Source organism: Aulostomus chinensis, chromosome 22 (genome assembly GCF_037954235.1).
Source record: "Aulostomus chinensis isolate RoL2024-O1b breed Wild chromosome 22, RoL_Achi_v1.0, whole genome shotgun sequence".
NCBI lineage: Eukaryota > Metazoa > Chordata > Actinopteri > Syngnathiformes > Aulostomidae > Aulostomus > Aulostomus chinensis.
In genome coordinates, this window is record NC_141341.1 from 6,843,232 (window position 1) to 6,868,477 (window position 25,246).

Below are 25,246 nucleotides of genomic sequence, written 5' to 3' on the forward strand. Positions count from 1 at the left end.
GCTCTTGCTGACTGTCCGTTACATCAAAGCAGCTCCCCATAGTGTAGGCCAGGTTAAGTACAGAGTCTCAGCAGGAGCTACAACTTAATATTTAAGTTGTGTTTATCAGGAAACTCTTACAGTGCATTTAGGTTGCAGCCAAACCCTCCATCAAGGCTGCAGACTGGACTCAAATCATCTCTGCCGACGTCCCAGCGGACCACTCTCACTTGCTGCACGCCTTATGAAATAACTATCAGCTGTAGAAACTCTGAAGAAGGCACTCCCCCTGTAAGAATGCAAGGCCTACACCCCCCCCCCCGCAAAAACTAAACACATGCTCACAGATGGACAGACATGTGTTCTAACGAACACACACTCACATGCAACAGCAGGCAATATTCCTAAGAAGTGGGTGTTTTCATAAGGGCCAACCACCGCCAAAGGACAGGGAAAGTGTGAGACAATAAAGCACTTTACTCCTTAGCATTTTGGACTGTTGTTGACGTAAAGTGCAATAAATTAAATGTATGGGATGTAGATGAGGCCATTTGAGGCTGCATCCACATTGTGAGGTTTCATTTCATAACACATCTCTTTAATGACACGTGTGCCATGCATCCAGACAAGACAGAATTTTGCAAACTCTGTTGCGCCTCATTTCCTTTTGAGAAGTCTGAGTTTGCTTTGTTGTGAGACGAATGAAACCGAAGTACAGAACGTATCCTTCCCCGATACATCTTGAAATTTGTTGATGCTATCAAGTGGCTAAATGGGACTACAGAGATTATTGTGGGTCTTAAACATCATCACATCAAAACAGGAAGAAAAAAAACGCCGAACTAATTTTGAAGTCGTGCATCCACACGGTGAAAATGAACGCTTCAAAAATCATAAAAATGGTGTTCATTTGTGATGATGATCTCGCGAAATAAAACATATAATCTTATAAACTTCGAGTTCGCCACAGAGGTTTTTCTCAGCAAAATCCAACTTAAAAGTCCCATTAACTTTAAGTGGAGGGAACCGATGTAGACGCTACCTTCCAGGTTGGCCTCCAAAAACACATCATCCCTGCTCTACTCTTACCCACGTGGCTGTAGCCTCAGGCTGAAATGATTCATTAAGATGCTAAATGGCAGCAAATGAGCTCCAGGCCTTTGGGATATGGACCGTTGTTTAGACGCAACAGCAAATTTGAAGATTGTACTTTAGAAAATGGCTTCTAATTAAATAACAAAATGAATTCTGATTGATAAATGACAAATACTCATTAGTACTCATGAGGGTTCAGGTGATGCAGGGACTCTTCAAAGCCATATTGGGTTCACGCTAACATGTTAAGTACTTCGGGGAAAACCCCAACAAAAGGGTCTGAATTTCCTCTAAACCATGCAGTCATAATTTATTTAATTATGCTTTGGTGAAAAAGCAGAGGAAATGAGAACGTGTGCTTGTCGCTGCATGTGTATGGCAGACAGATTGAAAGGTGGAGGGTGAGAGAGAGAGTGAGAGAAAGAGAGCAAGGGAGAGGGAGAGAGAGAGAGAGAGAGAGAGAGAGAGAGAGCGACATGGAGCAGATGCAGGGAATGAAAAGCCGACTGGGGTAAAGTGGAGGGAAGGTGAAGGAGAGCTTGTGAGAGTGTGGGAACAGACGCTGGTTTTGCATCCCTGCAGCCCGTCTCGGCTTGGCACAAGCACACTAACCCCTCGTCACTCCAGCCCTCCTCAAAAAGCTTAACCACGGCCCAAACAGGCTGGCAGGGAAGCAAAGCACTTCCACTTAACCATATCAAAGTCAGCCTGGCGCTGCACAGAAAGAGCATTTAGCCTTGAAAACACGTTTTCCTCAGAAACTGCATGAGCAGCCAGGGAGAAAGCTTCAGCAAACGCTGCATGGTTGCTCGGGCAAAAGATCCCTGTTGTTTATTTCTTTATTTGGAGTTGGCTGGGACTTGACGAACTGAAGCCTTTGATCAACATGGATGACATGAAAAGATCAAGTCAGCTCAGTTGGTGGGCTTTTAATAAAGAGGAGCTTTTAAAATAAAAGAACTCCTGCTCTTGTCTAAGTAGGTGTTATTTAAAGTGGTTTTAGACCATCTGGCAGGTAAGAAGCTCCTAGCAATTGTTCACGTCTCCTGACAGAGCAGTCAAGGCCAGTCAGCGCACAGTGAGACAGGTTTTCTTCGTGCTGCATGTGTTTATCTGCTCTGGTTCAGCTCTCGGATCCACTGTGGGTGGTATCAACAGATCACAAACCACTGACGCCCTTTGACCCCTTCCAACAGAACCTCGGGGGCATTTAAAAATCACTGGCCTAATTCTGTCATGTTTCACAAGGACCTCAGGAGTGCGCGTCCTTTATGTTGAGCTCACATCTGAGATCATGCACGTTAATACAGCGACAAAGACTTCACATTTTTCCTCACTTAAATATCTGGTTTCCAGGAAAGGCAAACCCACGTCAACACCAGTCATGTCTCATCACATCATCTGTCCAAAAACTCACTGAGCAAGGACCAGGCACAGGAGAGCAACATATTTATGAGTGAAAAATGTCAAATTTGTGCACTGCTGGAAATAACAAGCAGTGAATGAAAAAAGGACACAGCCTATGTTAAAAATACTGAACATCCTGAACAATTCATCTTCATCAAGACTTTGTACCTCCTGGAACTTTTTCAATTGCTCAGAATTATCCAAGACAGCAAAATTCAATAAAACTGACCTAAATATCATGTTGGTGCTTCATGTTTAGTCACGTTCCTTCGCAGCATCAGTGAATCAAATGAAAATCTGATTCTCCTGTTAGTCGCAACCTCGGTGAAATCAGTTCATGATCCACTAACCTACTGCCCCGGAGAACAAGCTGAGCGCTGCGCACTCTTTCTGTCTACCACACAAGCGCATCATCCCCTCCGCGTCGGGAGCTTTATAAAGTTGCGCTGGATGCTTCAACTCACCTCTGCAAAATCTTCACACAAGCGGCTCCTCAGTGGCGTCTCTGCCCGTCTACCTGCGCCTCTCCATCCATGCGTAAAAACGAGAGCGCGTTCGCCTTTTTTTTTCCACGCAGAAGTCTCAATATTCAGAGGGGTTCGAACCAACAGACAAACTTCTTAGTTCCTCAGTGGTAAATCAGCCGATGAGCGATGGGTTTTCTTCGCTTGTACCGCGGTGGAGAGTTCCAGCAGCAGCAGCAACAGCAGCAGCAGCGGCCGTCCAGAGCAAACACTGCGCCCACTCACACACATTCCAGTTTGTGTTTGCGGCGCTCCTCCTGAACAACGGCGAGCCAATGACAGGCTGAGGATGTCACTAAAGGGGCGGGGCTGATCAGTTTTGTACCCCCCGCTTCCTGCGTTTGTATGGTGGCGGTGGTAGTTGGCTGGACACATGAATCAAGCTTGGAGTGCGCCCCATGTCTCTCTCTTTGTCTGTCTGTCTGTCTGGCAACATCAAAACACATCCCATCAAAGGAGCATTATTTTAGATTTATGTGCACAAATGTGGAGCTCACTCAAGACTCTTAGTGACATGAATAAATATGTCAGGTTGTAAACAAATTGATAAACCAAAAATCAGTGTTTTACGGACTGAAGACACAGTTTTCATGTCGATGTCATCAATTGACCTGTCTTAATTTTGGTCATACGCACTCACACACACAACATGGATCAGTTGGTGATGATTATTTGATGAATGTCATTCATCTCGGTGTAGATTTATTCGTATGGAAACTAAGAATATCAGTGATTGCAATGATTTTTGAAGATTCCAAGTAGGTTGTGTCGAGGAAACCCAAGTTTTTTCCAGTCTCATTATCTTCAGAAAACAAAAGCTCAGTTTCCCTGATCTGTAAAATTGGCTTTTTCTTTTTGTTTTGTTATCATGAACCAGCTTAGCTACACTCAAGATAATGACATTAAAAAAGTAACACCACCACCATCGTTCAATATAATTGCACCAATAAAGTGTGATTGTGTGTGTGTGTGCGTGTGTCTATGTGTGTGAGAGAAAGTGTGCGTCTTATGAAGGGGCGATGTGTCAGATTTCCAGACTTTTAGTGGATGTCACATAGCATATACTGATAAATTAAGATGTGTTTATTGAAGTTACAATGAACGTGCAGGTGGGGTTATTCAAGCATGTGAATACTGATGGAATTTCTGCATCTAAAAACACAACTGTGTCCAGTGTGATGTTAAGAGACCAGCTAACTACTGGTTAGCTTAGCGCAAGAAATAACAGTGGATGCACTGTGTAGCATAGCATGCGCCAAAACTGTATTTGAGTGTAGTGCAGCGAAGTGCTTCCGATGAAAAAAACTCAAAATTGCAAGACATATTAATCGTAGATCAAAAAACACGGCTGGAACTATTTTCTTGACTGGGTGTAGGGATTTGATGCAGCATGAAACATTCATTGACAACTAAGTGACTGCAGCTACACGACTTTGTGAGAGAGGATAAGGAGGATTAATTCTGGACAAAGCAAGATCCTGAACTTTATTTATTTGAAACAGAATACAGAGAGGAAGAACCACAGGATTTGGAAGCTGAGTGGGAATGATGGGTATGCTAACCTGCCCATTCACTGCCATTCATTGTGCTGAGCTAACAGTCATCTGGTCTCTGTGGGTCTCTGCTCCCTCCAGCAGCACAGAGGGGAGAAGGGTGTCTTTCCTCTTGACTGGGGAGGATGACAAATGAGTGTATTTCCCCAAACAGTTGGCTTGTTCCTTTAAACCTTTTAAATGTGGATTTTCCATGCTAATTTAACAGGTAACGTTCTGCTGCATTTTACAACTGCATGAAGAGTTTCATCTCTCCTTGTAAATGTATTGGCAGGTTGGTCGTGATTATCTGTGATTATAGTGCTTAACAACCGGGGCTTTTCAAAATTACCCCTCTAAATGTTTCGCCTCGAGTGGGCTTACAGCGATTGCTTTTCCCTGGACTGTAAATAACAAACAAATTGAATTACATGGAGATTCATTAAAAAAAAGCCCCCATCTTCAGGAGGCACAAACAGCACCCAACACATAGGTGCTCCAAATAAAAAATACACTTCTGTGTTACCATACAATATTATGAAGAGTGACTCCCCTTCCAGTGCTCCTGCCAGCATAATTGCCCCCCCCAAGTGGATATACTGTTCCACTGAGTCCATACAAATCCAATTCATCTTGCCCTTCCAAGAAGCAAAGGGAGCAGAAAATGACTTGTCCCTTTTAATCTATCGTTTGGTATTAGCGGAGGCCGGGATTTCATAACGACTCGTTGACATAATTAATCTTAAAGGAGGGGGGGATGGATCATGGATTTTTCATGCAGTCACCTCTGATCCTTCTTTTCATATTGAATGTAGCTCTGGCACGTAAATTGACTTTTTTCCTTTTTAGCTTGTCCACGCATCTCACAAAGCAGTCTTTAGAGGATTGTCGGCTGACGAGAGAAAAAAAAAACGCAAAAGTAGATGAAAGCTACATGAAGAGCAAGGACAGCTTCATCGCAGCCAATTACGCCATTGTTGAAGCATAATGCTTTCTCCATCAACCGAGGCAGACGAAACATCTTGAGAAAGCTAGAGAGTCAAAAGCTTCTATTTCCAATGTAAATAATGAATTATCATGCTCAATTAAATCCAGTTGGAAGAGAAAGGCTGCCAGAGAATATACAGTAAATGCTAAATGGATATTGATTGGCTCCGTAATAACGACTCTGCCGGGGCGTTGGGTAAGAGCCCAGCATTCAATTCTCATATTCTCCAAACATGTTCCAAATATTTTCTCCGTTTTAATATGAATCAGAGTTGACAAAACATCTCTCAGTGTAACCCGGTACTCTTGAACAGCAACCAGAAATTACAGCCTCCAAAATGACAGTTAAAGTATATCAACGTCTCTCCCATACAGATGAAATGAAGTTTATAATACTCATGTGTTTTTGCCGGACTGTTGTATCCTGCACTCGTTTGATGAAGTTGTACTTTGTACAAGGGGTAAACCACGAAATGATGAAAAGAGTCAAGAGGAAACCGACTTTGGAAATAGAGGAAAGTAAAGATGGGAGTACAGAGAGACAGAGAGAGAGAGAGAAACTTTTAAAAGTCCCATGAAATGAAAAATACTTGCTCTTTGATTTGCTCATGTGTCACTGGGTTAATTATACATTTATCTCTTGATATTTGCGAAAAAATACAGTGTGTCAGACAAAATCAGTATTCTTACAGGAAAAAAAACAAAACCTCCTTTCTTTTCTCTTATCAAAACAATCCAAATGCTTGATGAGTCATCCTGCACCGAGGACGTGAACTAATTTTGTGTCCAATGACAAAGTTTTCTCTGGTTTTTATGCCCCTCCCACACTGAGCACATCCTCCCACAGACTAACTACGAAACAAGCAGATGCAAAACGGTGGGGAACAGAGGGTCAGACAACCTTGGTGATATGGCTTGTTTTAATAATCCTAGTTTGACCATGTTGGTCTGGTAAAGTGGAAAATCTAAAGGGTTACATGGTTAAATTACACGGTATGTCCAGATTGGCTAGCGGAGAGCTAACCAGAGGTAGCCAGTTCAGCTCCAGTCCAACTCCACTAGAAGTTCCTCTCTACATTCAGGATTTCACTGGCAGCATCTAAATATATGTATTAAAAAGCACTTGATGAGGTCTTTAAAGGTAGAGAACTTTTTAAAGATGGTGTCAACAATATCGGATAGAGATCATTGACCTTTGAAGCCCAACAAATAGACTCCTCCCCTCGGTGCTTCCTCGGAAACTCCACCACCCCGGAGTAATCGATTGCCATGGCAACAGCCCTAACAACTCAACTCGCCGTTTAAAAGAAAAATAAGGCGTCTGCTCCTTGAGGGCCAAGGGAATCAATCAGGGGAAGCCGAGAGAGCACGGTTTTATTCGGAAGCGTTTGTGTGACAATGAGACAGCGGGGGAAACAGCACTCTACCGTCAAACACAGATCCAGTTTCTGATGTTTAGATTGACACGACACACAGGAGAGGCCACAAGCGTTGTCCTGATGCCAGCGGAACTTTTTAATGGTTTGCAACAGGGATGCACTTTTTATGTTGTCATCCAAACAGCAAAATGCTCCACGTCCCAGCTTGACGCTTTCAGAGGAGCGCTTTTTTCCCGTTGGTGGGAACAGGCCCCGTCAGGAAGCGAGGACAAGTGCAGTAATTTCAAAGAAAATGACGAAGAAGAAGAAGAAATTTCTTCATAGCAAGTTGGCTGGGTGATATCACGAGTGGTCTTTATCTAGCGGGACGATGATGGTGCAGCTGTGTTCCTCTTGAACCGAGGACATGGAGGAGAAGCAGAAACAGAGCACAAGCTCCCTGATCCCCTCCATCCCTGACTGACTGGAATAGTGCGAGGGCTGTGTACTTAAGAGCACAGCATCTTTCTCTTTTTTCTTGTGAGGAGATATTTATGGCATTTGACAAGAAGTGTATTACATAAGAATTGCTGACTCTACCTTTAAAAGTTCCAAAAATAAGCAGCAGCTTTGCTGTCTATTCAACTCATCCAGACTGACCCGGCTGGCCTTTTTCAATTCAAGTATAGATTAGAGTGACCCAAAGACCTATAAATCATGGGGAGAACTGCTCAGGGTTTGTGTAAACCCCTCAGCAACACACACACACACACACACACACACACACACACACACACACACACACACACACACACACACACACACACACACACACACACACACACACACACACACACACACACACACACACACACACACACTTCTTGTCCTGCTTAACTCTCAGCTGCTGAACAGCTCAGCCTGTAATTATGGCTGTCATCAACAGCCACTGACTGGTGGCTATATTTACTGGAGAAGCGGCGTGTACATACACAGATGCTAACACACACAAAACACACACAGACATAGCCAGGTATTTAAAGCAGTAATAAATTAGCTTCAATAGAACAAGTATTTGAATGTTTCCGATCTGCATCATCAGACCAGGAAGCAGTGGCAGGCTCACACTCTGCTAATGTGCATTTGATCAAATGTGATTATTTGCTTTGTAAATGTGATTATTTGCTTTGTAAATGTGATTATTTGCAGGTTTTCTTTTTGTCTTCAAGTAAAGTTGAAAACTTTATGTCTGTGTTTTTGGATAGATTCATGCAAAAATTAAAAAAAAAGAAAGAAAGAAAGAAAAATTGAATGCACCACCCTGGTTTCTGGGAAATTCTTGCAAGAATTTGTAAATTTATATTGAATGTGGCTCTTGCATGACTCTAACAGCGAAAGGGACACTAAATCACCACACATGAATGTACACACATTCATACACAGAAAGTATGAATGGATGATCTCACACTGACCTCCCAGCAGTCGAGTATCTCTCCTTCCATAACAGCGACAACTGCTATTTGGCACCAAAACTGATCTCCTGCTTCGCATTGAGACGCCTTCTGTCACACTATGTAGTGCATCTTTGTTTCATTCAGTCAAACACTTATTTTACCTCTTTTCTTCAATTTTAGCGTTTCTTCATCTACCAACGCCTGGCAGACCAGAGTGAGGGATAAATAGAGAGAGAGACAGAGAGAGAGAGAGAGAGAGAGAGAGAGAGAGAGAGAGAGAGAGAGAGAGAGAGAGAGAGAGAGAGAGAGAGAGAGAGAGGGAGAAAGAGAGAGGCCACATGACCAAGACTGCAGAAAGGTCAAGGCTAAGGGATGTACAGGCACAGCTGAAGGTGTGTGTGCGCGTGCGTTTGTGTGGGTGAGTGTGTATGTGTGTGAGTGTGTGTAAAATATCAAAGGAAAGTGCTGATCATTACCCACTCTCGAGTTACTTGTCCTGTTTAGGTTTTTGTAAAAGCTGAACTTGACACCGAGTTGGATTGTAGCACTGTAGATTCTTCCTTTTTTTTTTTTTTAATGCAGAGACACTGAAACACTTTTTTAACATCAACAATCATGCGTATGCAATTATACATGTAAAGCATCGTATTTCTACCCAGACAACATATTTCTGTCTAAATTTGAATAACATTTTTCTGTCTGAGTCAGAGCCAATTACAGCCTGAACTTCCCGTGGCACGGCTCCACGGCTGCTTTGATCTGTAATAACAGGTGCTTGTTGCAGGTAGAGTCTCTTTCCCCCGAGGGGCTTCAAGACAACTCATTGGTTCTGTAGAGTGCAGGTGTGTGCCAACTACAGCCTCTCATCAGTCATAGCTGCCCTGATAAAATTGGAAAGAGATACTGGATGTAGTATTTGAACAATTCTCCCCTTTTCAACTTTTTTATTCCTCCTTCAAAATGGCCGTGTTTTTGGTGGTTTGTTTTTCTGCCAGCAGGATTACACGAAAACTGTGAAGCTGATTTTCGTCAAAGTTGGTGGAGAGGTGGCGTAGCCGCCAAGGAAGGACCCTTTACATTTGGGCAGATTAGTCATATAACCAACTGGTGGAAACAAGAAATTAAATGTTTTTTTTTTCCTTTTTATTTTACATTTAGATGTCCTCCTCCTTGTGGGTCAATCACATCCATCTAAAACTTGGTCAGAAACACCCCAAGAATTTTGCGATGGGTTTTGTCAATTGGTGTTAACTTGGCAAGGTGTTTACTTCCAAGCTTTTCCTGACTTTACATCTGATGACAGTCCCGGCCGATGGACCTCGACTTTGAAATTTTAGTGCCACCCAGTTCACATAAGCCCGATGTAACAAACATCATTGAATTCACATCAGAATACAGGAATAAGAAATATAGCAGTGAGTAGCAGCAGTCTGAGTGTTTTCTGGTCAAAAAATCATTTCTGCTACATAATTTCAAGATGCGTTCACCAATATTTTGAAATTCAACAACAGATCAAGTGACAGTAATGAATGAGGAGGCTTGTGGATACAAACTAATCATCCTTTCACACAAGAGAAACCCCCCTGATACCAGTAACATCAGACTTTGGTCTTGAGTGTGAATCTGTTATGACCAACAAACGGATCTCCAAACCTCCAGCAGGTTACTCTGCAAAGAGTCATGGGTGGTCTGTTTTGTTTCATGTTTTAAACAGGATTACCTCAGTGTGACAGAGGCTCCAAACCACTAAGTGTAAACCATGCAAGCCCAGTATTGCCCAGAGCACAGATTGTCATGGTAACCACAGGGGAACTGTAAAGGAAAGGTTAGCAGCACAGTGGAATTGCTATCTTATACATGAGCCTCAAATAAACTTCTGTGACCAGAGTTTAAACTTATGGTTGAGACATAAATACAAGCATTTCTGCTCTTGCATCATTCAGCTTACTGAGTGTTGCAATATTAAAAATTCACCTTCATTCCCAAAATGCAAAGGATGTTTTCATCATCTTTAGTCTTCCCTCCTCTGTCAGTGCAGAAAATGATAATAGCTGGAGTGTTTTGGGTAAAGTAGGTCAGTAAAGCCAACTGTCAGAGGCAGGAAGAGGGAGTCACGGAGCAGTAATATTCCAGCTATGGTAGGTCCCCTCAGGTCAGAGCTATTCCCAACCCAGCGAAGACACTGACGCACCAACTGCAGCACCACTATTGGAGCAATTAGATCAAGTCAGTTTTAGATCACTCTCGAACCCCGGAGAAGCGACCAGTTGGCTCTAAACGTGCCCCTCGTGTCCTGGAAGTCATCTGGAGCAGTGAAATCAAATATGCGCTCTTTCTGAATCACATCACTCACAAAATAACAACAACAGCACCGCCACTGACAAGCCAGTGTTCAACTGGATGCGTGTCAGCTCAAGTTGACAGCCATAAACTGCATTGTTTCTGGGCCAGACACCCTGTGGAGCTGCAGGGAGACATAAGCACTGAATCAGTTTAAACTGTAGCTGATGGAGTGATTTTGTTTAGGAAATATCCTAACTAGGACAAAGATGTGCCTTACAACGGAGTCGTTTGAGCTCAAATGTAGTATTATAATTTTCTAACAACTACTTTGGAGTCACTTTTGATTGCCTGAAACATTGTAACTTTTTTTCTAATGAAAGTTATGATCTTTATCCAAGAAATATTAAACTTCCCAGACGAAAGAAGGGAGGTGTAACGGCTCACCATCAATTTTTGTTTTGACTATAGGTGACAAAATCTCTTGCAACGCGTCATTAGATTTGAGGAAACATCCTCTATTCATCCTTCTTCCTACTTGTAGCCATTTCAATCTCGTGTAAACCACTGCAACAGAAGATATTAAAGCTTCACGATGAAGCGAAATCATAATTAAGTTCATTTACTGAAATCCATTAGACGCTCTGAACAGATATCCACACATCTTGCACGAGACATTTTGCAAAGAGTTTAACTGAAAGACATTCGGTGTCCAGCACAAGCATCATTCTACTTGCCGAAGCTCATTTAACTGCAGAGCCGAGGGGGGAAATGCAAGTTAACAAGAGGTGAATTTGAAATTCGTTGTAAGACATCTTCTCTGAAAATTTGTTTCTTTTTTATAAACATTTATCTACCAGAGGCTTCCCTGTGCGGATAAATCATGTCCCTCCAGGCTTGAGCCCCGCTGGGCACCACGTCAGCATCAGAAGAGCAAACAGTTTCCTGGGGTTTGCCACACAAGGCGAGTACAGACAAGAGAGCGAGCGAGACATGAATCTGTGAAATAAGACCTGGCTTTTGCAGTCTAGGAAAGAAAACCTCATTTAAAATGGCATTAATATTTGTAAATATGCGAATAATATTAAAATCCAGTCACGGAACAGAATCTCTTGATGTTTTTTTGTTTGGATCATTTCATATGTTAAAGTACAGGGAGTAGTTCTCTTTTTTTTTTTTCATTTTATGACATGATGGTTTCTTCGATAGTTTTCGAAGACTCTGATAACAAGCATCTCCCGTGAGCCCTGGACGTCCGTGAGTGAGGAATACCAGCAAGGCCACAAGTAGTTAGATGGCAGTTACAGTTGGAGAAATTACTTTAGCAATTCCCACAAAACAAGGTTCACAATCAGATCTGCTGACTTGAGATGTTCTGGCATTTTCAAGTTCACCCACTTCAATGGCGCACGAAGAAGGAAGCCTGAAGTTTCACACCGTTTGATGCCTCAACTCGGCAGCTTGTGGTTGCAGTCAGCGGGACCCTCGTGGAGGCCACAAGATGAAACTGGTCTCACGAAGAAATGACTCTTTATACTGCTTTTGACCTCTTCGTTATTAGATTTGTAGAGAATTTAAGGAATTCTTCCTCTGCCGTTGAGGCCCGAGGTCACCCAGTTTCATCCAGCCTTGGTTGGCGGCCCATTCATCCTCAGTAACTTAAGCACAAGAATTTCAACAAAACATCCATCCGTCCATCCAATTTCTATGCCATTAATCAGTTAAGGGTCACCGAGAGGCTGGAGCCGAACCTAGCTGACATTGGGTGAGAGTGAATGTCATTTGTGGTTGTCAGTAATTAGAAATAAAATAAAGATTTTTAATCTACAAAACAACATTAGAGCGCTGCGTTGTTGAACCAGGGATTATATTTGTGCCCATCGCTGCGATCGGAGGTTATGATCGTCTCATTATTTTTTCTATTTGATCAAGTTGCTTTCACACATGTACCTGGGGAGTATTCAGGTATTGTGTAAACTCTGGTTTAAGACTAGTAGCTGACAGAACTGTAACTTTCCCGGCATCACGCAAAGTAACATCTGTGAAAAGGTGTCGGTAGTCCTGTCTCCTGAATCACCGGAGGAATGCTGTGCCTGCCACTCTGGTTATGAGCAGAGATTTACTGTGTTAAGTGGATCCTGCATGTTGAGTCATGCATTCGCATAAATCTCAGGTGCTGCTCAACTGAAACCATGAAACAGAAGCCCCTTGGCACTCAGGCCACAGGTGAGAATACTACATCGATGTGTTGACCCCATTCAGGTGAAGCAATCACCTTACACCATGACATAATCCCCCCCCCCCCCCCCCCCGGATGTGTTCCACTGTGTCACTGTCACGTTAGTTTATCTGCAGAGGGACAGCAGCTCAATGGAAAACTCTCATAAACTAAGTGACTGACATGTCATTGTGCCAAAAGGAAGTTCTGAACCCAACAAACACAAACCAAACAAACAATAGCAGTTGAGCCCTGCAATTAGTGTGTTTTGTCATGTAATTGTTCAGGGAGGAGCACCATGCATCCAATTGCAACAAAGAACAACACAAAAACATTCCAGTGTCAGATCAGATTAACTTTTCCAGAAGTGCCAGAAAAACAAACTGTATGAGATGACCAGTTGAGTTTGACATACATAACCCTGCATGAGGAGAAGTTGTTTCCTGCGTGGTTCTTGAACTTTTGTATGTTGCGACGAGTCAAATGGCCCACGCAGCGACTCACTCGGGGTTGAAAGCAGCTCTTCATGCTTTCTAGTCTGACCCAGTTAGACAAACACCACTTTATTTAGACACCAAATACACCATAACACCTTCTTAACTATATTTTTACTGTCATTAAAACCTTAATACTGCAACTTTGCTCTGGGACACACACACACACACACACACACACACACACACACACACACAAGTCACTTGTGCACTGTTTGTTGCTGCTTGGCTGCCAAGTGAGGACACAAGCAGAGCGAAATGAGAGCTTTTGAATAACTCATAAGAGGAAGCAGTTTCTAAAGAAGACATTGTGTTAATTTGGGCCTCAAAGAAGCTGCTGTGCACTTTCACTGATTTATCTTCCTTGAATTTGGTGTAGGCATTTTTTTTTATAGAAATGTTTCAAGAAAGATTTCGTATATGCGTGTTAAACCACATTAGACCTTAGTTTCTGTGAGTTCTTCAGGTTCAAGCAGGGGTGATCGGATGTCTGATACTTAAACAGGAGTCAAACTGAGACGTACTTTATCTGAACCGGCCTTTCATCACGTAGCTTCAAACGCTCTGAGTTGCAATGAAAGCTATTTTTAAGGCAAGTTATGTGTGTGACCTATAAAACTATGATCTCCTGCAAGTGATATATTGTTAGGTATCGGCTGGGAAGTGTCTGTCTCCATGATTGTGCTTGAACGTCTCCTGTTTTTCACTAACTCAGAAAACTTTGTGGCCTTTGAGCTTGTGAAACCTGCTGGTCGCACTCAAAAATGCACAAAGGAAACCTGACTTTATTATATCAGAAAAACCAGGAGGACTGACAATCACGACCTGAGGAACAGACATGTCCATTCCATTTGAAAGTGTGCTTGAGGCCTCCTTGTTTTCAGCTTTGAAACGGCGTCTCTTACTTGTGGTGGGTTTGAAATGTCAGCCTTTTTCTGCTGCTACCTTTTATACAATAGAGGCAAAGTCAATGCAATTTGTGGAGACACTGATTATTAACAAAAAGTTAGGTCAACCTACGATTTTGATATGAGAAAATATGAAACCTGACAACAATTTCTCTATGGATTTTATAGGACTTTGATTGTGGATAAAATGCTGTTTTTATATTATTTAGATTGGATTACTTTCAACTTTTTAGGTATATTTGAAGGAAATATCAAAGCCTGTGCTAAAGAAGTTAAAAAAAAAAAATTCCCTCAGAGTGAGGCAGCTTTTCTATGATTTGGGGGAAGTATTATCTGGTGTGTTAAGACCTTTATGAAGGAAAAATGTATCCATGTGGGAATCAAACTCTAAAGACTGACGGAGCAATTTTGTCTTCTCCAAAACGTACAGTACGTCTTTAAAGTGACAATGTGACAACGTTGAGTCTATTTTCACTTTTTTTGGCAAGGAAACTGACTTTTTTGACTGAGAAAAAGAGAGAATGGAGCGCTGAGACGCGTTTAAATTTAAAACACATTCTTCCCACAGAGTACAGCGAACCGAGGCTTTTTGTTAATTCATGCGACCTCAGCTGGACTCAGGGATCCTGTGTGCGGGGAACAAAGAGACAGAGAGAGAACGTGAGCATCAGCGCGGATCTGTTCCGGCTCTCAGACGTCTCTCCTGCCTGACTGAAAGTAGTTAGTCATCATTCACTTGTTCATCAATGCAGTGGCAGCAACACTGAGAAAGGAAACCAACCTTCAATAGAAGAACAGAACAGAACAGAATGGAATTATTGTCAATGGTGCAAAGAACTGAGGTCTTCAACATTGACGCAAAAGCCAAAGGTTTTCAATGTGTTGAATCAGAGGTGAAACACGTGTTTATGTGCTTTCACTGTGCAGTCCAGCAATCAAGTCACAGCCTGAGAGTGCAAGATTTTCAGACAAGAGTCGTTTGAACACTCAGGGGCAGTTAGGCTCTCTGGAGTTTGTTTATGAGGAGAGCAATGGATGCTAACAAGGAAAGAAGTTCTGCCTTGATGTTAAGTCGGCTCGTTCTCATTCGGCTGGAGGAATAATCATCAAAGAGCGTGTTTGCTGTTGCCTTGAACAACTTGACCTCCATGCTTTCCCTCTACATAACTCAGCATGTTATCATGGCACTTTCAGATATTCTATTAGCCACTTTGCACTGGCACAGGGAGAGAAAAAAGGGGTGGGGGGTGGGGGTTCTACTGAAGCTTTGCGTAAGCTTCAGGACAACTGATCCAAATCCTGACTCCATCTTCACTGGCCTATGATTGGAATCTTTTTTCCTCCAGTGCTGCACTAAGCATTTTACTTTATACATTTTATAGAAATTTTACAAGGCCTCATCACCACCACAGCGTGGAACCACCATTTGCCAGACTTTGCCATCGTTTAACAGTGAGAATCCCAAAGATTTGCAGAGGTATGAAACTAAAATTTATTAAGAAAATAGGTCAGAGGTACTGCGTTTGCATTCAGCAGCAATAATAATTGCTTGAATATCCACCACAAAACATGCAGTGTAATTTACATCTATAATCCAAAGAGCTAATTAGAAAAGAAAATAGAAGTAATCTATATTCTGCAACCTTCAAATGTGTCTATGAATAAACACGCTGATGCCTGCGGGCCAGCCTCTACATGGATGTGCGCGCTGTGATTGGCTGGTTTGTCGCAGAGAATCATCTGGCAGCGTAGCTCCTGGCTATGTTGTTCAAAGAGAACGTCACATTACCAACGGTGTAGAACAGTCAGAAGTGGGTCAGTGGAGGCATTACCATACATTACACACCAAATGATGCAATATCGGGGAATATCCCCCTACTCGCAGTCCACTCATGATTAGTGGAGCGGCAGCAGAGCGCTTTTAGCCAGTATACAGCTTAAATATGGCTTCAGATGTAAAAATACCTCATAAATGTGGCTACGAAAAGCAGTTGGTGATCATTAAACATTATACAAGCAAAGTATTAAATATGCTGCATGGTGGAGCACTTGCATAGGTCTGAGTGTGTGTGTGTGTGTGTGTATGTGTGTGTCGTACAGTGTGAATTTGAGAGGAACACTTCACACTGAGGAGAAACTGTGAGAAAGTGTGTAATCATCCATTTCATTAATAGTGTACTTGTGTCTGTGTGCGAGGGCTTGTGTGTGTGTGTCAAAGGGGGGGGGAGGGTGGAGGGAGAGGGGGAGGGGGGGTTTTCATCAAAGTAAAATGACCCTTCCAGTATTTTTAAACCAAAAATAAAGGGTCTATCCAGGGATCCTTTCCATGACGTCACACACTTACAGTAATAATAACATGAGGAGCCTCTCAGAGCCAAAAAGACCCCAAAGATGCAAAAACAGAGAGCAGGTTTTAAGATACTAGAATTGTATTTGATGACCAGTTGATGGAGCTTTGAATACAAGCAGCATGTGATACTCATGCTCAGCGTAAACGTCACAAATAACGTGATTAGTTTCAAAATGGCGGCAGAGAAAACAAGTATTTCTCAGTTACTACACAATCAAGGAGACTTTTCCTTCTTTACTTTACATATAAATAATCTGTCAGGTTGCACTGTTGCTCATCTCCCTCCCATTCAACAACTGCCTGCAGGTTGTGATTACCGGTGGTTTTAAAAACACTCACACAAAGTACATGTTGAAAAGATTTCCTTGTGGTGCATAATGCTCAGTTAAAAACATCTGCCTGTAATACATGAACGCCCACACAGCCGAGGGCACAGCTCCTCTCTGCTTTCTAAAAAGCGTAAAAGCTAAAAAATTGATAAACAAATTCAACTCCTGCAAAGGGGAACTAGAGTCAAAAAGTTTTCATGTGGGTTCATTACACCATCTGATTGTTACACTCACGAAGAGAACTTTATATGAATTTAAACTGACATTTCTGTTAGCATATATTTATTTTTGGTGATTTTTTTTTTAGCGTATAAGTGTACTCAGCTATGTAGAAAACCCCACCCACACAGCTGGAAAACTCCCCCAGGGCCACCCTCCCTCCAGCCCTCACCCTTTCCTTCACCCCGATCACAACAACCCAGCCACACACCAGCCAGTGAGACCTCACACTAAATCCTTGACCCGCCAGCTCAGCCTTGCAGCCCACCTGTAAACCCACGTCTGCCTTCACAACTGACCCTTGGCAAGCCTACCGTCCTCGTAGAAGACATCCTCTGCTTCTTCACGCATCACCTCATCCAGGTCATCCTCTGCAATGTTGGTCATAGCCATGGTTATTCCTCTTCTTCTTCTCTGCCCTCCCCCCCACGTCTTCCTTGACTCTCAGCTTGAGAGCGAGTGACTGGGCTGTAAAATTAAATCAACGCCGGACAGGCCTCTTCGCTCTGGGCGACAGTCTGATCGCCGGCAGGCTCCTCGCTCGAGTAGAGAGAACTGGGACTGAGCCACGCTTCAGCTCTCCAAAAGGATGTGTGTGTATGTGTGTCTGTGTGTCAGGTGAGTGTATGTGTGTGTGGGTGAGAGAGAGGACTCCCAGTAGCCTTCACTAAGTTTCAGTAACACTGCTGATTTCGTAACATCCTGTGCAAAGCTGAAGAGATAGTGTGCTGTTTGGAGAACACTTGTATGAGTAAGTGTGTGCATGTGGTGTGTGTGTGTGTGTGTGTAGTGTAGTATATGGGGAGGGTCAGTGGTGTGTGCATGTGTGTGAGCCTGTGTGTGTGTCCATATGCAATATATGCTCCTCAACAGTGAGTCAGCTTGAGTGGCTGCTGATGAGCAGGAATAATTAGCTACCATATTTTGAGACAGCAGGGACATCTAAAATAGAGTGTGAAAATGTGTGTGTGTGTGTGTGTATGTATGTGTGGCGTGGTGTGTGTGATTTGAGGCTGGCTCTACTTGTCATTCCTTCACAGCTAACTAGGAATCATGGGAGCACTCTCACTGCTCCCTCTATTTTTTCACTTGGCCCACATTGATAGCCTCAGTGACGCCGATAACGTCTGGTCTCCATGATGCACCAAATAAACACACCTACAAGTTCCGATTTAGACGCTCGGGTGTGTTTGCACCTGTCACACATTCATGCTTTAAATTTCAGAATTATGCTTCGGCTCAAATCCCAGGGAAGCATGAGACAAATTGAACATTTCCACAAGTCATTTAAGACTTCTTCAGAAAATACTGACATCCATTTTGAGTGTCTTCCTGGGGGGTACTCTGACATCTCCTTGCTTGCCCCACACAGCACGACACAAAAACAAACTTATCTCATGGAAGATACACACTGTAACCATCACATCTTAACATCGCATAGTGTTGGTTGTGTCTTGGTCCAAGCACCATCCATCCATCCATCGTCTCTCGCTCATTCCTAGCAGCTACAGGTGAGAGGCGGGGTTCACCCTGGACGGGTCACCAGTCCATCTCAGGACCAACACATATAGACAGACAACCATTCACACTCACAGTCACACCTACAGTCAATTTAGAGTATCAATCAGCCTCGTCCCCTCTTGATGTCTTTGGACTGTGGGAGAAAGCTGGAGTACCGGAGAGAACCCACACAGGAACAGGGAGAACATGGAGACTCCACACAGAAAGATCCTGTGCTGGAGCCGGGACTCGAACCAGGAACCTTCTTGCTGTGAGGCAACAGTGCTGACCACTGCACCCAACAAGATAAGTAACCAAACATTTTTTTATTGTAGCGAAAACCAAAGCGCTGGAAGAAACCAAGCAGGCAGAAACTGAAAATTCCACACAGAAAGGACCTGCGAAAAGAACATGGGACGGCCAGGACTCAAACCTGGTGCTAGCATGGTGCACTACGGATCCATTCTCATGGTGGACACAAATTCCCCGATTCAACAACATAATGCTCAAGTCCACATTCGGGGCCAGGATGGGTGTTAGTTGATACCTCAGCTTTGCAGCGGGAGACAGGTGTTCAGATCCCATTTGAGTTATGAGCATTGCTTAGTTTGACCATGCAGATGGTGCATCTGAACATCTGAGGAGCCTTGAGGGGCAACTTTTGAACAAAAACTCTCACCAGAAACTTTTCCAACTTTTTGAGGAGCATCATCCCCAGGAGACCCCTTACCAGTGCCTCTCAAACAGCATGTGTCCAATCCCAAATGACTGGTAGCATGCACCCTTGTCTCTCTCTGACCTTCAATCTATCATCAGAGGACACAGTCAAAAAAGCAGCAGAATGTCTACCATCTGTCTTCTCTGTGCAGATTCTCTGAGTCACACCCCATTTGACAAACCAATTCCCAACCAAAATAGAAACTAGGCCTCAAGTCAATTCATTATCACTTTTCCTTCAGACTTCCTCTCCCCAGCCACTGCTTCTGTTTAAAGCCAAAGCTCAAGGGAATGAACCCTGAGACAAACTCATTTTCACTGAGGCCAGTCCAGACAATTCAGATACAGAACATCCGTCACGATGTGGCTTCTGATTGAAGAACAGCGATGCATAAAAAGCACCAAGGGTTTCTTCTTTGTCTGCGATCCCTCAGAAGACAGTGTGAGAACCTTCTGTGTTGGGTTGTGAGGGTTTGTGTGTGATATCTACATGTAGAAATGACTAAACACCCTGAACTGCTTTGGCCACCACAACTCAAACAACTCACGCAGTTCGTATTTTATAAATTATATGAGAAGATCCTGAACTCAGGTTTGTTTCGACTGAATTCACGTGTGTGTGTGTGTGTGTGTATGCAGAAACTGTGAATGGAACTTTAAACAATCTGTGACTATCCAGCTGAAAAGCAAATTGCAAAAACTGTATTTTGATTGTTTGCATGTCTTTTTAAGCTTAACAACAGACCTAAAGAAGTAGGATCATCTAAACTGGAGCTGGGACAATAAGTTGAATATTTGATCATTTGATCAATGGAAAAGTAACTAAAGTTCATTAACCTTACAAAAAGATCAAAATTCGCTGGTGAGGAATTTTCCTATTTTCATGTTTTCATACTATAAAATTAATGTTTTCAGGGTTTTGGTCTTTATATTAAAAAAAGAGGCAATTTCTGGTTGCTACCTTTACATATGCGTGAGGTGTTTTAATTTTTACTTTTAATTCAAATCAGTGATTTATGATCCATTTAAAAAAAGTTATTACCTGCAGCTCTGAAAGTACTAACTCACACGCATTTAAAGCAGGCTACAACCTTTGTTTCACTCAGAAAACTGGGTGGGACAGTTTCACCAAGACAACACCCTGCTGTCAGTAGGAAAAGAAAATGCTGCTCATAGGTTGGACTCCACTGAAATGAGAACTGTCAGAGAAACTGTACATGCATGTCCAAAGGCTTTACAGGCTTTAAGAACAGAACATATTAAGGCAATCATTCAGTGACAAACTTCTTGTTCAGTGTGACGCAGCAACTTTCCCTTCAGCAACAGGAAATTGCACAAAGTGATGAAATACACTGTTGAAAAGACTAATCTTGGACCAAACGGATGCATATGCATTAATTCCAGTATGGACACAAATTGAAAAAAAAAAAAAAAGATGGCTGCTCTAAAAATGGGAAAATAATCATGAGAGCTGCTTTGCAATCATACAACTGAGAAATTATCTTTACCAGTTAGACTTGCTACTTACGATTTGGTATTGACTGACTGTTCAGTGTGGAGACAGACAGCAGTGACATTTTGACTAAGTGTTTACTGGTCAAGTACACAGGCAAGTACTGAGAAAACACACCAATATACACAACGGTGACATTCAGAGCAAAGCCCACAATGTTATGCAGATACATCCCACTCCCATCTGTCTTCAGATCTCAAATCATCTGGTGATCGTGCCATCGTTTATATGCTGAACGTATCTGACAAACTGAATAATTTAAAGCAAAAACGATTGTGTGTTCATGAAATGCATTTTTAAGGACGCTTCAGCAACTTTTCCTCATCTTCTGAGCAACTTAAACCGGCAGCACTGCCAGAAAAGGGGGTCACATTTGGGCTGCATTTGCCCTGCTGCATTTCAATGACTGGCTACATTGTTGTCCCCAGCAGAGAAACCCCCTGCCACGGGAAACGCAAACGCATGCTGCTGTGATCCACACACACACACACACACACACACACACACACACACACACAAATGGACACTCACATATAATAAACGTGAACACTCCCACACAATAGCGATGAAACACGACACAGACAAACAGTCAGATTAGCACACACACACCACACATCCACAGTTGTTACTCAGGCACAGCAAAGAGTAGCACAATCAGACCCGCTCCGTACAATGGTGGTGCTTGAATGGGGTCAAACAATGGAGCGCTTTGGCATCTGAATCGAGCCAGATGATGAGTATCCCAGGAGGCTGAATAGGCAGCTTCAGCCTCCTACACGCTCGCTCCTCTGCCCTGACAATATGCATCAGTGTGCCGCCTGCTACTGTGGCCTTAAATATCAGTTATTAGCATGGTGGGAGCAATTCATTAGCATCCAGGCTAAATTTGTTGTGCTAGCTAATTGCAGGTATCCTGTCTCTGACAGATGTCACTTGCATTGGCACATAGGAAGTAATTAGCATCAAAAAGATTGAAAACCAGAACATTTCACCTTATTTTTACTGCCTCTGTGGTTTGGTGACAACATAACATCCATTCAGAGGTCAAATCACTTCTTGTAAGATGATCCAGAAACTAAAGTCTGCAAGAATTGATAAAGCAGAGTTTCAGCTGTGACTTCTTTTGTTTAAAACAATCCTTCTCTGACTAAATACCTAAAGCCATCTTGCATATGAGTTGGTCTGATCAGCCGGTTTACTTGTCCTGAATAAGATGTGGGTCATATGGTATTTTTTGCACTCTGATGCTGCATTGAGGTCAATGAGTTCATGTCCAAGTTTTTGTTTTTTGTGTGTTTTTTTTAATGGGAATTTAGGTTTTTATTTAAACAATGCAAAGAAAGAAGAACTTCAGAATTTACAAACATAGAATTAAAAAGAATACCAGACTGGACATTACATTTCTAGCAGTGTCGATGAGACTTAAAAGTAAAAAGTAATATTTCCTTCAGCTGAATGTTTAGAAATTACATTTTTTTAAAATCACATCATCTCTTTAAATTGTTGCATATATAAAGAAACCATCAAATAAGCTGCGTAACGATGAAAATTACAAGCTTGAATGAAGCATTACAGAACAGGAGAGAGTTGCCAAACAACAAAAAAAAAAAACAATTCACAAAATACTGTGGAAACTAAACTTCTGGGTACACGGAATTTGAGTAAGTGCATGTTGCAATGGCCCAGAATGATCTGAGCTATCAGACACATAAAGACTGGAGTACGAGTGAAAGTTCAAGGAGGAGACAGATGGGAAAACTTCTCCAGAAAGTTCTTGATGTCAGCGTGACTTCCTCGCTGCCAAACCATGACAGACAAGCACTGGGCGAGGTGATGGGAAAGGAAGGAGGACAGAAATGTAATATCCTTTTGGAGGATGATACAAGAGCTACCCATGTCAGCTCATCTCAGATTATTCGCATGGGAAATACGTGACACTATATTCTTACATTTATTAAGACAAAGTAGGAGCTGAAGAGAATGATGGGTATGAGACAAAATAAGACACAGAGTGGTAAAAAAAAAAAAGAGTCCTCTGTGACATCTCTCCCTCCCTCCACTCAGGCCTCTGCCTCTTTTCTCTCACTCTAAGAAGGATGACCAAATGGGATGATTGCAAAGGGGTGCCTGGTTACCCTGGTAACAATAATGAGGGCATTGCGTGGTAAATCCAATTGGCCATGGAACTCTCTGACTCACTGGAGGTGCACATGTGTGAGTGTGGACGTACATGCATGTGTGTGGTATGACCTCATGAGTCTGATGGGCTATAATGTACGGTGAGCCACCGGGTCTCCACCACGGGTTACCAGGTAATAGCGTCACATACACATGGTGTTACACAACTGTACTGAACACAAGAAAAACCAATGGAAAGAACATTTCCTGTGATTTTGGATGAGACCACTGTGTCAAGACCCTTCTTGAATTTTTTTTTTTTAAAGAATTTACATAATGTTTGACTCAGCCTTCCTCGATACGATCTTAATTTCATTACTTAAACAACGCCACTTTCCAGCCCCACCATAAAACTTGAATCTAACAAACCTTGCTGTGTGAGTGTATTCTGTGAAAACTAGAATCATTATGACCCCCCCCCCCCAAACACAGAAAAAAAGGCCCCAGGTTGGGGGGGGGGGGGGAATACCAGTTTTCATTGATCTGCTGCTAATGCTCACGCTGCTGAACCTTCTGGCTTCTAATTCCAAATACTGGAGCCTACATTACAGGTGCAGCTCCCTGCAAGTCTTACAGGGAGAAAAATCATTTTTGAAACTACTTGTCCACAAGATTGCACAGAACAGGACACTCAGTCGCTGACACGAGCAGGTAAAATGATCCAAATGAAAGACCTGAGCATGGGTGTGATGAGGAGGGTGACAAACACAGAGCGCAATCAGTGTGAACCTCCTGATTGAAATATCTCATGAATATGGAGTATTCAAACAGACAATTAGCCTGCACAAACTAAGAGCCCAGCAGAGAGTTTAAAAAAAACCCAACAACAACAAAAAAAAAAAACTTGCAAATGAGTTTCAGTTCGAAGCAGCGTCAACACACATCATTCACGCAACATGTTAAGTGTGCTCCACCTGGACAAACCCGTGCAGGAGGATGCTAGCTCGGATCAAATGAGGTGAACATTGCAGGCACCAATACCTACTGTAAGAATATCGATATCTTTTCATCTTTATATGGTTGTAAGTCTTGACTCGGCGGTCCATTAATGGATAATCCAAATGTGAATCTTCTTTTCTGCTGTCACCAACTCTCTCTCTCTCTCTCTCTCTCTCTCTCTCTCTCTCTCTCTCTCCCCGTCTCTCCCTGTCGCTATTGTACTTTGTCTTTCTCTGTTCCACAAATGAATTTCTTTTCTTCCACTCATTTACTCTTTGCCTCCCTGTCCCAGAGTGCACAGAGGGCATCAGACAATGGCAGCAATACAGATGCTGCGCGCCAGCTGTGCGGACTGGCACCAGTGACAGCAGTGCCCGTGTTGTGCCCTGCTGCTGCCGGGTACACCTGGAGGGAAGAGATGAGAGGCTGCTGAAGCTCTCCACCACACGTTTCAGCAGACCGCAGTGTTAACTATTTGTCTCTGTGACCTTTACTCACAGATTCAGACTGATAGGTTCAACACAGCATGGAGGACGGTCAAAGGAAAATGTATCCATGGCTGTTATAAAGAGAAGCTGCACGAGTGCATCCTCCTGTTCTTGTTTACTTGCTGTTACCGAGTATATTTCTGTGATAACGGCACTGTGTTTGTAAACTACTAATTACACTGCTCATTGCTTGGAGAGATGCCATTTTTTACTACAAGAACCACTCAGTAGCAACATCACTGTTGGGGCAGTAGAAAAGCAGTTCTGAGTGTGTGATTACTTTCTAATTTCCCTGAGTACATTTAGATAGAAGGGGATGAAGATGAAGCTGGGGTCAAGTCTTACCACGTCTCCTGCTGTACTTAGGTGAACGCTCTCTTAGGGACCTTTTCCCACTATTTAAATGCGTGAACACACGACAAGAAAAGAACATTCAATTTAGAGTTTCAGAGTTTATGAAATCACACTTATTTGGATAGCCACATGATCTAATGTTAATTTTCCAGCTGGGGAGATCCAGAGGCCAAATTAGGAGGGTTGCAGCAGGGTGGGGCAACAGGGTAGCTGAAGTTCTGAAAACCACAGCTTCCTCTCCCACGCCCGTCCTCATATCACCATCAGCCAACACCTGGGTATTCAAAATCAGGAAGTTTCCTTTCAAAAAGCAGAAAAACATGATGCAATGAACTGCAGAGTTAGATTCTTCCTCATGGTGATGACCTGTACTTTATGGGCAACTCAGGGCTACCATGTTGCACTGGGTCAGCAGGGATTCTG

General features: G+C 42.8%; 1 protein-coding gene across 4 annotated transcripts in view; it reads right to left on the reverse strand.

Annotated features, from left to right (window-relative positions):
* ripor2 (RHO family interacting cell polarization regulator 2) overlaps window positions 1-25,074 on the reverse strand; it is a 70,243-nt gene extending 45,169 nt beyond the window's left edge. For 2 of the 4 annotated variants that reach the window (XM_086193899.1, XM_086193898.1), the window contains exon 1: window positions 24,028-25,074. In XM_086193899.1, the coding sequence (XP_086050025.1) occupies window positions 24,028-24,289 (262 nt within the window). In that variant the 5' untranslated portion in view covers window positions 24,290-25,074. Of the gene's footprint in view, window positions 1-2,945; window positions 3,228-17,448; window positions 18,303-24,027 lie in introns of those variants that run through there. The other 2 variants (XM_086193900.1, XM_086193901.1) reach the window with 2 other exon arrangements.
* Window positions 25,075-25,246: the final 172 nt, after the last annotated feature.